Source organism: Leiobunum rupestre, chromosome 3 (genome assembly GCF_980474605.1).
Source record: "Leiobunum rupestre chromosome 3, qqLeiRupe1.1.hap1, whole genome shotgun sequence".
Lineage (NCBI taxonomy): Eukaryota > Metazoa > Arthropoda > Arachnida > Opiliones > Sclerosomatidae > Leiobunum > Leiobunum rupestre.
In genome coordinates this window covers 38,476,505-38,491,553 of record NC_143386.1, presented here as the reverse complement: position 1 = coordinate 38,491,553, position 15,049 = coordinate 38,476,505, and the positions used below count along the sequence as shown (strand labels likewise).

The 15,049-nt window shown below is 34.7% G+C and overlaps 1 protein-coding gene across 3 annotated transcripts; it reads right to left on the bottom strand.

Moving 5' to 3' along the window:
• Positions 1-13,188, bottom strand: LOC149951707 (uncharacterized). 3 transcript variants are annotated; one of them, XM_090168144.1, is made up of 16 exons: positions 13,078-13,188; positions 3,266-3,448; positions 3,006-3,183; positions 2,742-2,949; positions 2,590-2,679; positions 2,448-2,529; positions 2,357-2,391; positions 2,234-2,296; positions 2,090-2,169; positions 1,907-2,010; positions 1,611-1,791; positions 1,328-1,391; positions 1,068-1,271; positions 389-624; positions 214-336; positions 1-141 (listed from the first exon to the last, which is right to left on the bottom strand). In XM_090168144.1, exons 2-16 carry the CDS (start codon positions 3,360-3,362, stop codon positions 63-65), a joined length of 1,824 nt encoding a protein of 607 aa, XP_090024270.1. In that variant the 5' UTR covers positions 3,363-3,448; positions 13,078-13,188; the 3' UTR covers positions 1-62. The 3 variants fall into 3 exon arrangements, with proteins under 3 accessions (XP_090024270.1, XP_090024268.1, XP_090024269.1); XM_090168142.1 differs by having other exon boundaries at positions 3,006-3,214; positions 3,282-3,448; XM_090168143.1 differs by lacking the exon at positions 13,078-13,188 and adding an exon at positions 3,518-3,564 and having other exon boundaries at positions 3,006-3,214; positions 3,282-3,448.
• Between the last annotated feature and the right edge of the window lie 1,861 nt (positions 13,189-15,049).

Sequence of the window (15,049 nt, the reverse complement as noted above, 5' to 3'; positions counted from 1 at the left end):
AAATGTTTTTATTATTGTTAGATATTACAAAGTACATTAAGGTGCAATATGAAGTATAGAAATTAGCATTCGCTTGATTTATGAGAGACATTTTGCTTAGCTTCCTCGGCCCACATTGTATCTAACTCTTTCTCCAACTCCCTTTAAGAATATTTACACTATTTAGAAATTTTTGTGCTTGATGGTTATTTTTTTTTTTTTTTTCAATATTACTTTTTGCTTGAGATTAGCATTTTTAACTTCTCGTCCCTATCCTGTAAGGCCGCCCTAAGGATTTTATTCTCCATTTCAAGACTGTTTTGTGTCAGGACAGATTCAGCTTCATTAACCTCCACTCTTTAAGGAAAAAAGATTAGAAATCATTGCTTTAAGTCTTGCCTATACGTACATTTCTTCTAATTTTTGAAGCCTTTCAATAGCTCTGATCTTAAAACTTTTCAGTGATTCCTGTAATCTGCCCAAACTAACTGTTCTTTTTAACAATACCGACACAAATTTTTGGTGAAGGTTCGATTGGGCTCGAGATTGAAATGTAGAGCAAGTGTTTCGTAGAATTGATGCGCTTTTAGAATCCAATCCAACCTGTTCAGCTAACTCATCCCGTTCCTCAGCTGTGTGTTCAGCCTAAAGTAGAAATTAAACCAAAATTACAAGATAAATTTTTACCTGGTTTGTTAGATTCAAAATGTTAAGTTGATTAGAGTCACCTATATATATATATATATATATATATATATATATATATATATATATATATATATATATGCAAAGAGTTATAAAATACGCAAAAAGGTAGAATAGTCCATAATAAAAAGGGACCAAAAAGCTAACCTTAATAAAATTTGAAGAAATTAAAAAACTTACCAATAGGTCTTAGAGCTAAAATAAAGACTCAAATCTTGGGAAAAACAGATCAAGTAAAAAACTAAACTAGCCAGAATCTCCAACAATTGACAGGTTTCATTCTATTTTGGACTCATCAATACAGTAGGAGAAATCTAGCTTGCAACTATTACACCAAAAAGAGAAACTAAGACTAAACATTGTTAGATTCAAGTCAAGCCTACCACGTGAATGAGTGTAGATAACAAATCCTGAGCCGTTTCTCCCCATTGATGGCTTGCTTTTAGTTGCGTCAAAAGTTCTTGACACTTCTGCAACGTGTCTTGCAAACCGGTATTGAGTGAGGCATTATCTGATTTCAACTGAGTGGCTTGTTCTTTGTGTTTCAACAATTCTACTTTCATTTGGCTCGTTTCATGTTGAGCATTCTAACATAATCATCAATTAGTAAAACTTATAAGAGTTAAAGTTTTAACCTAATTACCCCTAATTGGGAATATAAATGATCTACTTCTTCTTCATGTTTCAATTTTAAACTTTCAAGTAACCTGTTTGTAAAAGTTGATTATTAAATGTGAACAATATCCTCATCTGTTTCTATAGTAACAAGTGTAAAGGGTCGTTTTTAAATACTTAGTTTACACTTTTTGCTATAACAAGTACATTCATTCTATAGTAACAAGTGTAAAGGGTCGTTTGTATATGCTTAGTTTACACTTTTTGCTATAACAACTTGACTAACTACACTCATTCTATAGACAAATTACATTTTAATTTCATTGATAATGAAATTATGTTGATGAATCGGCATTGAGTGTTCTTTCTCCACTTGAAATTTGTGACATTTCTGTCTCAAACAAGCATTCTCTTCAATGAGATCATTGCTTTGAGTGTTAGCTTGACCGGTAACCTCTTTTAAAGTTAGTAGCTCACGCTTTAACTGCTGAACTGCAAAATATTGTTAAGTGTAGGTAATTTAGTGTAAGAAGAGGTGTGAAAGTGTAATTGTGAATGTAACAGGGTGCAGTGTGCTTCAATAGCGTGATTTAGTGCACTCTGTTACCTTCTAGACGACTTTCGTCTACTGTTTGTTCCAAATGCCTTATGTCTTGTTTTAAAATCATGTTTTCTTCTAGTATTTGATTGGCCTCGCTTAGTTTGTCAGCCCTGAATTAGTTTAATTATATTTATAGCATACAGATTAAATTTTAAACAGCAGTATTTTATTTTTAGATAATTAATATACCACAAAATTTTCTGTTTTTGGTAATTTTTATTCTCTTCAACGGTTTCCAAGACCTCCCTGCGTAGAGTTTCTAGTTTTTTCTAAGGGTATTGTAATTGTTAGACTGGTAAGAAGTCATTTAATTTAGTTTTAAATATTAATTACGTGTAAATTCTCCATAAACTGTACTCGTTGGCTAGCTGTTTTTGACTGAATTGCCCTTGTAATCTAAACCAGAAATACACAGTTAATATTTTAAGAATTTTTAGTAGCTTATTTTATGACAACCTCGTATTCTGTAGATTCAATAATCAAAGGTGTTTCTGAAAAAAAATTTAAGTAAGTTATCGAATATTTAATGCAAACATGAAACCTTTACCAGAAGTTACGTTAGATTCAGATTGCCACTCTTTGCGAGCCTGATTCTTCAATTTGCGTATTTCAACTGTAGATTCTGACTTCTATAAACATTTTTATAATTTAATGGCTTGCTTTTAATTTAAATTATGTGAAAAATTTACTTTAGATTTCATCAATTTCAGAGTTTCAAGACATTCGACTTGGTTTCGAATTTGGTAAAGTGATGCATTACTTGTATTCACTTTTACAGGCTAATTAAAAAAATTTATACATGAAAAAAATTGAATTTAAGTAGAAGTCTAATCTTAATTACTTTATTTGGAACTGAGTATATGGGTTCCGATGATTGATTGTCACGGCTAACAACCATCTTGACCTCTGTATTAGCATTGTAAGTATCGGATGATTTTTGTTTATCATCCCGAACATTTACAGCGTAATTATCCAGCTGTACGCTTTCATTTGCTAACTCGTAAACATCCTCTTCGATAGTGTTACTTATGTTTGGAATAGTTTCGTAACTATAAAATGAAATATTTAGCTGGGATAATTTTAGTTAGTATATAGTAAAATTTACCCTGGTTCCTCACTGTTATCTTCGTTTGGATTGTTATCTTGGAAATTAGCTGTACACAAAATATTTTGTCCAGCCCAAGTAGCTGAAAATACAGCTTTGGCTATTCGACTGTTTGTTAATACTGGTTTCGGATGATTCGGAACAGCCGCAAAACTTATCTCCGGAACGAGAGCCGCTCCTAGATTTAAACCTAAATGTGCCTTTAAATTCTTTGGGAAGAGGTTTGTTTTGTTTTATTTCATTGTTATTAAATTATTCACCAATGAAATATTGTACTTTGAATTTTTTCAATGAAATTCTTTTCCGTTTCGGACGCTCGGGTGGCACTGTTTCCATTTGAGTGTCGTCTGCTACCATTCTCGGATTATCAACCAATCAGGATACTTGACTCAGCGAAAGAACTTTTTAGCGTTTTTCTTGAACGTCGGTTGCTTGAGTGCGCTCTGTCAAGAATATTTTAAAATTAAATTAATTAGTGGAAAAATAACTTTTAATAGATATATATGATATACTTTTCGTGGAAACTATTCCGTTCACTAATACTACATTTTCAGCTACCGTTGCACGAAAACAAACTATTGGAAAAGTGTAAAAGAAAATACCTACATACCATTTGAGAAGTGAAACGTTTGAGTATTACTAAAAGCGACATGAGACCCAAACGCTACAATTGGTGGCGCGGCAGTGCCTAAAAAATTCTGATTTTTATGACGTATTTTTTTACCCCTCTCCGTTGTTGTTTCCCCTCTTCTACCCTCTTCTCCCCATACCCAAAACACGGTCGTATTGGAAAACTAACCGAATTGACACACTTTTGGGTCTTATGTCGCTTTTGGTATTACGAACTACACTTTTTCTACACGGAATGAATGTAAAACGTTGGTAGTGGCGTAGTTCTGGACAGCGTAAGGCAACCATTAGGCCCATTACATTCAGTTCCAGTAAAAGTATAGCTCGACTCGGGGTGGGGGGCAGGCAAGTATTCGCATATTAACAGGCGCTATTGCCTTTTAGTCCCAGTAGGGAAAGGGTTATTATAAATCAAGGTTCGTATAAGCACAAAAAGCACTATAGATTAAAGATGAAATAGAAGATATGAAAATGTAATATTTTATTATTATTTTTCGCTGTTTTATTTTTCCTCCATGCCAATAATAGCAGACGCTAGAGCATAGGTGCTACTGCTACCCCGGAAGAGTGTGGCTCCACAGCGCCACTTGACTCGTTTCGCTCTGGTAGCATATTTAAGATAACTGAAGTCCCTACACTGTGAAGAATGGTAGTGGCAGGTACTTCTCGGACCCTATTTTGTAAACAATCCAACGATATATTTCGACATCGATATTTTGAGCAGCTTTATGCTAACGAGCCCTGTTATTTCGGGGTAGTATGTTCAATACGACTGACTGGGAAAAGCTTAAAAGCTAAAGGGGAAAAAATAATCGTTGCTAGGGCTGTTGCATTAGTGCTACTGTTGGCTTTTCACATTTGTCATTTTATTTTATATAATACAAATAATTTTTATTGTGCGTGCGTAATATTGGTTCATTTACTTCTGGTAATATTACTAATCAAATTTTGTTTATCGATTATTATATTTTAGTTTTGCTGAGCTCCACCGAGAGCCGCTCTGTTCCAAAATAGTGTAATTCTTATTAGGTAAATAAAATTAACCCACAAACTGCTTAGGCTTAATCAAATCTTTTACAGAATTTTTTTATCGAGTTCTGGAATAAGCGACTTTCCATATTATATCTGATACGTGCGCAGTTAAACGAAAAAGCAGACAAGGAAGGTACTTGACGTCATATCTCAGCGTGACCTCAGTGTCCTGTAATTCAGGCTTTATTTTGTTATGAAAACGTATAATTCTAATAGTGCATTTTAAAGCCCATAGATGGCGGTATTTTTTTTTTTAAATTTGCTAATTTCGAAATCGAAATCGCGTGAGTTTTCAATGGGAAACTGATCTTTATCGCGGAGGAAGGATAAGGAGAGCCAACTCAGTCACTTCCTTCAAGAAAAACGGCACCATAAACCTATTTATTGTACTGACAAGGAGACTACACGAGGTGCAACTCACCGATTTTGTTCAAACTCGGGGTTAAGTAGGCCTTAATGAATCATTAGTTTTGCCATGGCAACCAAAAATGTTTTCGACAACACAATTTCGAAAATTCCTTACCGAAAATAACATGTAAATTTTGTAAAAAGAAAAATATTTTAAACCTATATATATATATGCAAATGTAATGAAGTTTTTATTTATTACAAACTTATACTATACTAACAATCACATATAGTAACAACTGTACCACATCATCTAAGCCATTATAAAAATCTTTGCCCATTAAATACAAATTCCTTTTTTTTAAACCATTTTTACCCATTTTGATCAAATTGACCAATATTGTTCAGACGTTGTTCAAATATATCGATTTCATCAAACCTGTGCCTTATTTTGTTAATTATTTCGTAAATTTTTAATTTTTATAAAATTTGATCTAAATTAATATTTATAACTTAGGTCAACTTGATCTTGTTTCATCGGAAATGGTTGAAATATATCAATTTCATCAAATGTATGCCTTTTTTTTAAAATATGTTTTATTATATTAATTTTAATTGAATTTGATCAAAATTAAGCAATATTTCAAATGTTGATCAAATTTGGTCAAATTTATGTTGATCTATTACTTTTATAATTACACCAAATGATTGCTATAAAATTTGAGTTTTTATCCGTAAAAGCGATTTTCATTAGATTTCCATGACATCTTTGTTTTTTTTACCTATGTTGATCAAATTGACCAATATTGTTAAAAAAATATTCAAATATATCGATTTCATCAAACCTATACCTTAATTTTGTTAATTATTTCCAATTTTTATTAAATTTTATGAAAATTAATTAATATTTATGATGTTGGTCAAATTTGGTCAAATTTATCTTGTTTGATCAGACATTGTTAAAATTTATCTATTTCATTAAATTTATAAATTATTTTGATAAATATTTCATATTTAATTAATTTTTATTAAATTTGATCAAAATTAAGCAATATTTCACATTAGAATCAAATTTATCTTGTTCTAGTAATTTGATAAATAGACCAATTGATTTGCCATCAAATTTGAGTTTTTTATCCATACAAGTGATTTCCATTAGTTTTACATGACATCTTTCCACTTTTACCCATTTTGATCAAAATTGATCAAAACTTGACCAATTTTAATTTTTTTCGTCAATTTTGATCAATATTTACTCTTTTTGGCATTTTCAAAACTTTAATTTTTTCAAGATTTTTTACAACAAAATCGGTGAGTTGCACCTCGGGTAGTCTCCTTGTGAGTACATATGAGTCGAAACGAGGGAATATAACCTGCAAGGCAATCTTTATGGAAGACCCCTTCAATTTTTCAAGTTTCCCTCTACAGTGGCGCCAAAATTTTTTAAAGCCAAAGGCAAGAGCGGCCAGAGCTGCAAACGTTGGTGTTCCAAACCAAATACCTGAGGTTATATTCCCTTTAAGAGAAGCAGAAACTAATTAGAACTAGGACTGACTGAAAATCGCATTTGAAATTGAAACAGTTACGCCATCTATCGAAGACGTTAGTAAATTACGTTTCTCGGCACAACAATTAAGAATCTACAGATATAAATAAAAACAAAAATAAATTCTCATTGCTACAGATATAATAGTTAAATTCAGCTTTAAATAAAGTTATACAAACTAACTTAATAGTTAAATTTATTCATATGATAGTTAAATTTATTTCCATAACCTATTATAGACGACAACCAGTACTAGAGGGCGTTATGTGATGTGGAAAATAGAGTTTCCGTTTGAAATTAGAGCTTAGGCAGTAGATGACCCTAAGTAATTTTGGTAACACTGCTGATACCACGGTTATTCAACTTAAGCATGTTTGAAGCTTATGGATGTCACCCATGAATCAGACCCCCGACCACCTATCCAAAGAAGGACATATACTGCTAGTTGTAATTGAAATTTTTGATGTGATGCGGGTTATTTGAGAGCGCGCGACTTCATAATTGTTTTCGTAAAATAAAGGATTTTCACGCGCTATTTTCCGTTTGCTGAAAAAAAGCTGCATAATTTTTTAGACACCCCTTTTCGAGGTTGATGACTAGCTTTCCCTAAATTTGCAATCTTCTGTTAACTTTGTTAATTACATCTAGGAGCAACAAACACAACACCACACACAAGGAGAACGCTACCCGTCAAAAGTCGTGGATTTTCTTGTGTACGTTTTTCATTGGCTAGACGCTTTAGCGCCTGCTGCCGTCGGAAGGGGAAAATTTGGAAATTGTCTTCCCCCCCGCCCGTAAAACGTTCATCGTAAAGGCTCGTGACGCTCGTCCAATGAAATTCGTACACAACCCTTCGTTAGCGTGTTTAAAGGCTAGCTGCGTTCTCCTTGTGTTTGTTGCTCCTAGATTACATTGTGTAAAACTAGTCATAATTTTTGACTGAAAATATTTAATTTCTAACTTTATTAAATTATTTTCATAATTAATCAGCCTCACTAGTTTTTATTATTTTTTTCTAGCTTCTATTTATCTGCAATAGAGGGCACTGTTAAAAAATCAACATCAAAGACCCTTCATTCATCCAGGTGGGATGGAACGTGTGAAAAGATCTGGATGCTGTGATCGGTCGAATTTGGCAGATCCGATCCCGCAAATGGAACGTGAAAAGTTGATGGGAGCAGATAAATTCAAGTAAATGGAACCAGTGGGGTTGCTCAGATCTTCCCCCCTCGAAGCCACCCGAAGCCACCTCTGGCCTACGGGGGCCCTATTTACGCCACTGGGAAACAATACTTCAACTTAATTAAAAAAATTACATCTAGCCTTTCAACTAAATTCCAAAATTCCCATCAAACCTTTCCGCTCTTTCAGCTAATTTTCAAAATATCCCTCAACCTATTCTCGTTAATTTCCAAAATTCCATCAAACCTTCAGGAAATTTTCCAAATTTTCCTCAAACCTTTCAGCTTAATTTAAAAATTTCCATAAAAAATTTCAGCTTCAATTAAAAATTTCCATCAAACCTTTAAGCTAATTTCCAAAATTTCCCTCAACTCACTCTTGTTAATTTAAAAAATGCAATCAAACCTTTCAGGCTAATTTTCAAAATTTCCCTCAACCCATTCTGGTTAATTTAAAAATTTCCATAAAAACATTCAGTTTAAACTTTAAAGGGAATATAACCTCAGGTATTTCTGTCGCCCTCCGATGGTTCCAATATTGTCCGCTGCCTCCCACGGCTTTTCACAACTGCGGCGCTGATTGTGAAGGGAATTAAGGAAATTGATGGGATCTTCCACAAAGAACGCTTTGGAGGTTCTATTCCCTTTAAAGGGAATATAGCCTGCAAATCAATCTTTATGGAAGACCCCTTAATTTTTTCCAATTTCCTTGTACAGTGGCGCCAAACATTTTTAAAGCCAAAGACGAGAGTGGCCAGAGCTGCAAACGTTGGTACCCGAGGTTATATTCCATTAAAATTTCAAAATTTCCATCAAATACAGTGTATACACGTTATACCTCTCGAACGGACAGACAAATGTATAACAGTTAATTAGTCAGTATCCGGTTTTGTTTTCGAATCCACCCCCCACCCACGTACGGTTCAAAGGGAGGCCGGGGAAAATGTTTACGCAGGAGTGGATCAAGTCCTTATCACAAACTCGTTTGAAAATAGAGATACGCGAGCGGAAAGTGCCAGGCCCCCATGTGACTCTCTCTCTTTCCTCGAGTTTTCACGAAAGACGAGCGGCGGAAATAGCGAAGAACATTTACCGAAATATATATTTCATCGCGAATTTAAAAGGCTATATCTTAAGAATAGAAATACGATAAATTTGAATATTTCATCTGTGGAATCGAATTCTCGGACGAACTCGTAACTCGAAACTGGTAAATATTAAGTTTATATTTCTAAATTGTTTATGACGCTAACTCCCACACGGAGTTCTGTGGCCAATTTGAATTGCAAAACTTTATTAACGGCTTATAAAATTGATCGAGTAATTTTATTACTCGAAGTACCTTCTTAGGCTGTATTTATTTTCAATTGGGCGAGAATTTCTAATCGCAAAAAGGTTCGAAATTTACCGTCTGTGTTGCTCAGTGTTTCCACTCTGCGGTAGAGATTTTCGCCTATTTTAGGGGCAATTTTACCAGTTTTCGCCGGTTCTATAGTCGATTTTCGCCGCAATTTCCCCCCATAGATTTACCTTAATTTTTTTTAGTGAGTGTCACTGCATATTTTACTTCTCTTTATTTCCAATCTTAGATTTAGGCAATATTTTTTTATATAAAAAAAATACATTTTATTTCTTTAAATGTTATAGATTTTTTATTGGTATATATAAAAATTGAATGGGCGGTCATAGGGGCAGAGTAGAGGGACTACAGAGACGACGATTTTTTAGTTTTTCTGACTGAAAATATCGAAAAATATTTTCGCCGCAATTTGCGCCGTTTTCAATGGTTTTCGCCGCTTTTTCGCCTTTTCGCCGGTTTTAAAATTTATGGTGCCCACCGAGACAGTTTTCGCCGAAAACGCCCTTTTTCGCCGCAAAGTGGAAACACTGGTGTTGCTACGCCTAACGGTGTAAAATGTAAAAAAAAATAGTGTAGAGAACAGCGGAATAAATAAATTGACCGGCAAAATTTCGATTAGTCATAAAAACTTTGGTTAACTGTTTATTTACGAACATTTTATACGAATAAACAACAATTTAGCATGCAAAAATAATCGTTTTTTTTATTTCGGATATTTTTTGGATAATTGCCGGTTATGAATACAAATAAATAATTAGATAATTTCTTATTCAAACGCCGATCTCTAAAACAGTGTAGGGATATGCACTTTTGTTATATTTTATATTTATTTCACCGGTCACTATTTTCCCCCTAAACGTCTGTTGATAAATTATGTTTCAAGCGAAAAACATTAGCAAGATAGAGTTAATAATGCTTGATGAGTGAATGTATTATTTACTTCTGCTAGTACTGAGTTTTCGTTGTTCAATTATGTACTTGAAATAAATGGTTGCATTTTAAACGCGGTACTTAGTCAAAGATTAACAGGCCACTTGTCAGTTCTGTCAGAGGCCATCAAACTTTACCCCGCCCAGTTTTAAAGTATATTACTAATGGTAAAACGATTCAGCTTGCGGGTACGATTATGTACGATAATGTTTAAAATTAGGCTTGCGCGTACGATCATGTACGATAATTTTTAAAATTAGGCTTGCGCGTACGATCATGCACGATAATTTTTAAAATTAGGCTTGCGCGTACGATCATGTACGATAATTTTTAAATTCAGCTTGAGCGTACGATAATGTACGATAATTTTTAAAATTAGGCTTGCGCGCCCGATAATGTACAATAATTTTTAAATAGGCGCTTAAATAAAACATCTTCAAGGATATCGACAATAAGTAATATTTAAGAGAGCCAGGACCTGCAAGTTACTGTTTATTTAGTGTTTGTCGAAATAATGGAAACGTTTCACCTGTAAACAGAACGTCGTGTTTTGGCTACGCCTTAATATGTCAAAAAAATTTACCTGGTTAAAAGGAAACACTTGTTACATATCTTACAGGTGAAAGCACCAAATAAACAGTAACTTGCAGGTCCTGGCTCTCGGAAATAATACTTCTTGGCAATTTCCTCGGACAATCGGTCGAACTTTTAAGTGTTATTAAAAATTTTGATTTCACAAGTTTTTCCATATAATAATAATAATATATAATAATCAGCTACGTTAATACTCAAGGCACCACCCTAGGACCAAATCATCTAGCGACCTTTAATACCTATTTCACCCAATATTCAATTTTATTGCCAGTTTTCAAGCGTACGATATTGTTTTTCTGCAATCGATAATTTTTTTGGTACGATAATTTAAGCTTCAGGAACTGGCAACGCTGTAGAAGTCCCATTTTTAGTGCGTAAATATTAAAGTGTTGGGATAGTTTAGAATATTTCCCAGCCACTGTGAAAGTCACCGCAGCCTTGACCAGCTATTGATCTGAGTAGTTGTATATTTGGAATATGTATAAGTACGGATTTGCTTTTTCGTTAAAACGTAAACTATGTTCTCGTAGGAAGTAATTGTACTTTGTAGCGTGCAAAAAAAATTGGCGTTTAATTTGCGTGTCATAAACCAATAATGTTTTTTGGGTTGCGTATAAAAAATGGTTTAATATTTTTCGATAAAAATTGATCGAAACCATAATAGCACTAACTTTGCAACGTCCAAATTTCTGGTATATATATTTCAATACTTTCGGAGCTAATTAATATTATTATTGATTCAATTTCAACACCGACAAGGCAGAAACCAGCTCTAACTCAACAAGTGCGTTTTCTCTTCGCGAATAAATTTCACCATTTGCCTTTTAATCTGTATTTTCACGTTTCTGGAATTGAGCCGAAAGGTTCGGTGGAGATTTTGGAATTGAGCCGAAAGGTTCGGTGGAGACTTTGGAATTGAGCCGAAAGGTTCGGTGGAGACTTTGGAATTGAGCCGAAAGGTTCGGTGGAGACTTTGGAATTGAGCCGAAAGGTTCGGTGGAGATTTTGGAATTGAGCCGAAAGGTTCGGTGGAGATTTTGGAATTGAGCCGAAAGGTTCGGTGGAGATTTTGGAATTGAGCCGAAAGGTTCGGTGGAGACTTTGGAATTGAGCCGAAAGGTTCGGTGGAGACTTTGGAATTGAGCCGAAAGGTTCGGTGGAGACTTTGGAATTGAGCCGAAAGGTTCGGTGGAGACTTTGGAATTGAGCCGAAAGGTTCGGTGGAGACTTTGGAATTGAGCCGAAAGGTTCGGTGGAGACTTTGGAATTGAGCCGAAAGGTTCGGTGGAGACTTTGGAATTGAGCCGAAAGGTTCGGTGGAGACTTTGGAATTGAGCCGAAAGGTTCGGTGGAGGTTTTGGAATTGAGCCGAAAGGTTCGGTGGAGGTTTTGGAATTGAGCCGAAAGGTTCGGTGGAGGTTTTGGAATTGAGCCGAAAGGTTCGGTGGAGGTTTTGGAATTGAGCCGAAAGGTTCGGTGGAGGTTTTGGAATTGAGCCGAAAGGTTCGGTGGAGGTTTTGGAATTGAGCCGAAAGGTTCGGTGGAGGTTTTGGAATTGAGCCGAAAGGTTCGGTGGAGGTTTTGGAATTGAGCCGAAAGGTTCGGTGGAGGTTTTGGAATTGAGCCGAAAGGTTCGGTGGAGGTTTTGGAATTGAGCCGAAAGGTTCGGTGGAGGTTTTGGAATTGAGCCGAAAGGGTTTGGTGTAAATTTTAAAATTAAGCCGAAAGGGTTTGGTGTAAATTTAAAAATTAAGCCGAAAGGGTTTGGTGTAAATTTTAAAATTAAGCCGAAAGGGTTTGGTGTAAATTTCAAAATTAAGCCGGAAGGGTTTGGTGTAAATTTCAAAATTAAGCCGAAAGGGTTTGGTGTAAATTTTAAAATTAAGCCGAAAGGGTTTGGTGTAAATTTTAAAATTAAGCCGAAAGGGTTTGGTGTAAATTTTCAAATTGAGCCGGAAGGGTTTGGTGTACATTTTCAAATTGAGCCGGAAGGGTTTGGTGTACATTTTCAAATTGAGCCGAAAGGGTTTGGTGTACATTTTAAAATTAAGCTGAAAGGGTTTGGTGTACATTTTAAAATTGAGCTGAAAGGGTTTGGTGGAAATTTTAAAATTGAGCTGAAAGGGTTTGGTGGAAATTTTAAAATTAAGCTCAAAAGATTTGGTGGAAATTTTAAAATTGCCCTAAAACATTTTTATGGAAAATTTTGGAATTAAGCTAAAACGTTTGGGGAAATTTTATGCAACTGAAAAATGTCTAAAATAGTTTTGGAATTGTCGGAAATCGTACAAACCAAATTTCGCGTGAAAACCTTCAAGTATATTTTCATATCTCGACAAGCGACTGCAAATTTCGGGATCCGCCCATTAACAAAACCGAATTCAATCATTATCAGATCTCAGATAAAACTGTTTAATCGCGGGTGATTCAAATGAAGACAATCACACCTACCTATCTATGGCGACTGTTTTCGAAGTTCCCCTAGTAACGAGCGCGGAACTGTTCGTTTCCGAACCGAAGTGGTCATTGGCAGTTGTTGACCAGCACGGTGTCTTCGTCGAATGTCAGTTCCCGGTCGCACGCGCAACAGTCCATTTGAATCTGATCAATATTTTCCCGGGCTGGCGCGTGTGCGGGTTACTCTCCCGCCCCCTCTGGGTGGTCCCCGAAATACCAAACTTGCGCGTCGTGCTGGGAACACATAAGACACTTAACTTTCTCGATTGGACTCGCAGAAATCATTAATTTTATTTAGTCAAGATGGCGGCCATAGTTCAACGGCGGGATGTAGGAGCTGTAACGACCATAGCGTCACAGACCAGTACTTGAATATAGCGGTATTTTAGCCAGCTAAACCTTACTTTATAGTAAATTCCATTTTATTTTTCCTCTGTTTTCCCGCTAGCGATTTAACTGTTGGTTTAACAGAATGGCTTCTGTTATAATAGGTTTTTAGCTGTACTCTCGTATTGCATTGTTCGAATGTAATCAATTCTTAATTAAAATTAGTTTATATGGTTATTTCGACCATAGAAACTGAATTTTTTCCAATTTTTACCTTCACTCCTATAGACGCTTCAATAATTTTTTTTTAAGGAAATTGCCAGGAAGTAATATTTAAGGGGGAAGAATACAGTAAAAGCCTCTTTTTTCGTTCAAGCTGAACGTTTCTGTTTTAACAATTACATAATTGAATTATATTTTTCTTATTAAGCTGAACCTTCCTCTAGTGCTTAAAATAATTTTGATAACTAAAGTGTAGTTTGGGCGCTTGCTCAACTTGTTTAGCTCCGGGGGTCCGAATTAAAACGTAATAACTTAATTACTTTTAAATTTAAAATTGTCAAAATTATTTAAGTCACTAAACAAGAGGCTGTTATACACTGAAATATTAATTTTATAATTTAAAATACAAAATTAAAAGAGTTCAGCTTAAAATAGCGCGAAAGTAGACAATGGCCACTGTAGTCTTCCCCAGGACCTGCAAGTTACCGTTTATATAGTGCTTGTTGAAACAATAGAAACCTTTCACCTGTACTGTATGCAACAAGTGTTTCCTTTTAACCAGGCAGCTTTTTCGACATATTAAGGCTTAGCTTAATAAAGTAGGGTTGCCACAACTAGGTCAGGGAAAAGTCGGGGAATTTTCAAATAGCCCTAAAAATTAAGGGAAAGGTCAGAATTTTATTAATTTAGCCAGGGAAATTTAAATTTATCTTTAATATTAATGAAAAAATTCTGTCATTTTTAAATGTTGTAATAAAATGTTTTTCTAATTAAAACATAAGTTGAAGTTATTTCTTTAACTTCTGTTTAGAAGTAAAATATAAGTAAAAAAATTTGTTTAACATGGGTCCTTAAATGATCAGGGAAAAGTCAGATAATTTGAATTTGAAAACATACTGGCAACCTTGAAGAGAAGTTTGGCTCTGTTCAGAAGATACTTAATACCCCCCCCCCCCCTCAAAAGTTATTGCCTACCTCAAATTATTGTTTTTGATTTGTATCACTATAATTTTGAATTGTCAAAATGAAGATTCTTGCAACTTTTTATCAAGAACCATTTTGTTACAATATAATTCGAATAAACATTTCGTAAAGCGACTGGACTAATTTCCCCATGCTTCTGTTAAACTTGTTGACAGAAATGTTAAATTTGTTGATCCAACATAAATATAGAATTTGATATTTAAAAACTTAACTTTTTAATTGGGGAGATATAAGAGAGTGGTAAATGTATCTTTACACCGTTTTCTGTGAGGTTCTGACGCTGTCAAATAAAAAAAAAAACCTCGTGGGTGTTGATTTAGATCAGAACATAGATCTGTTTCCCGGCTGACTACAGCCATACAATTAAGTGGTGAGTAAAGCTTTTCCATACAATCCGTTATCAAGTTTACGTCCTTTTTAGATTAATCATCCT

What these genes read in the sequence shown, in the direction of transcription:
- LOC149951707 (XM_090168142.1), bottom strand. Translation starts at nt 3,362, where the DNA reads ATGGTAGCAGACGACACTCAAATGGAAACAGTGCCACCCGAGCGTCCG. An exon ending in TTGAATCTACAGAATACGAG is followed by an intron (nt 2,297 to 2,356) that starts GTTGTCATAAAA and finishes TTTCTGGTTTAG; the next exon opens with ATTACAAGGGCAATTCAGTC. An exon ending in CAAAAACAGAAAATTTTGTG is followed by an intron (nt 2,011 to 2,089) that starts GTATATTAATTA and finishes AAACTAATTCAG; the next exon opens with GGCTGACAAACTAAGCGAGG.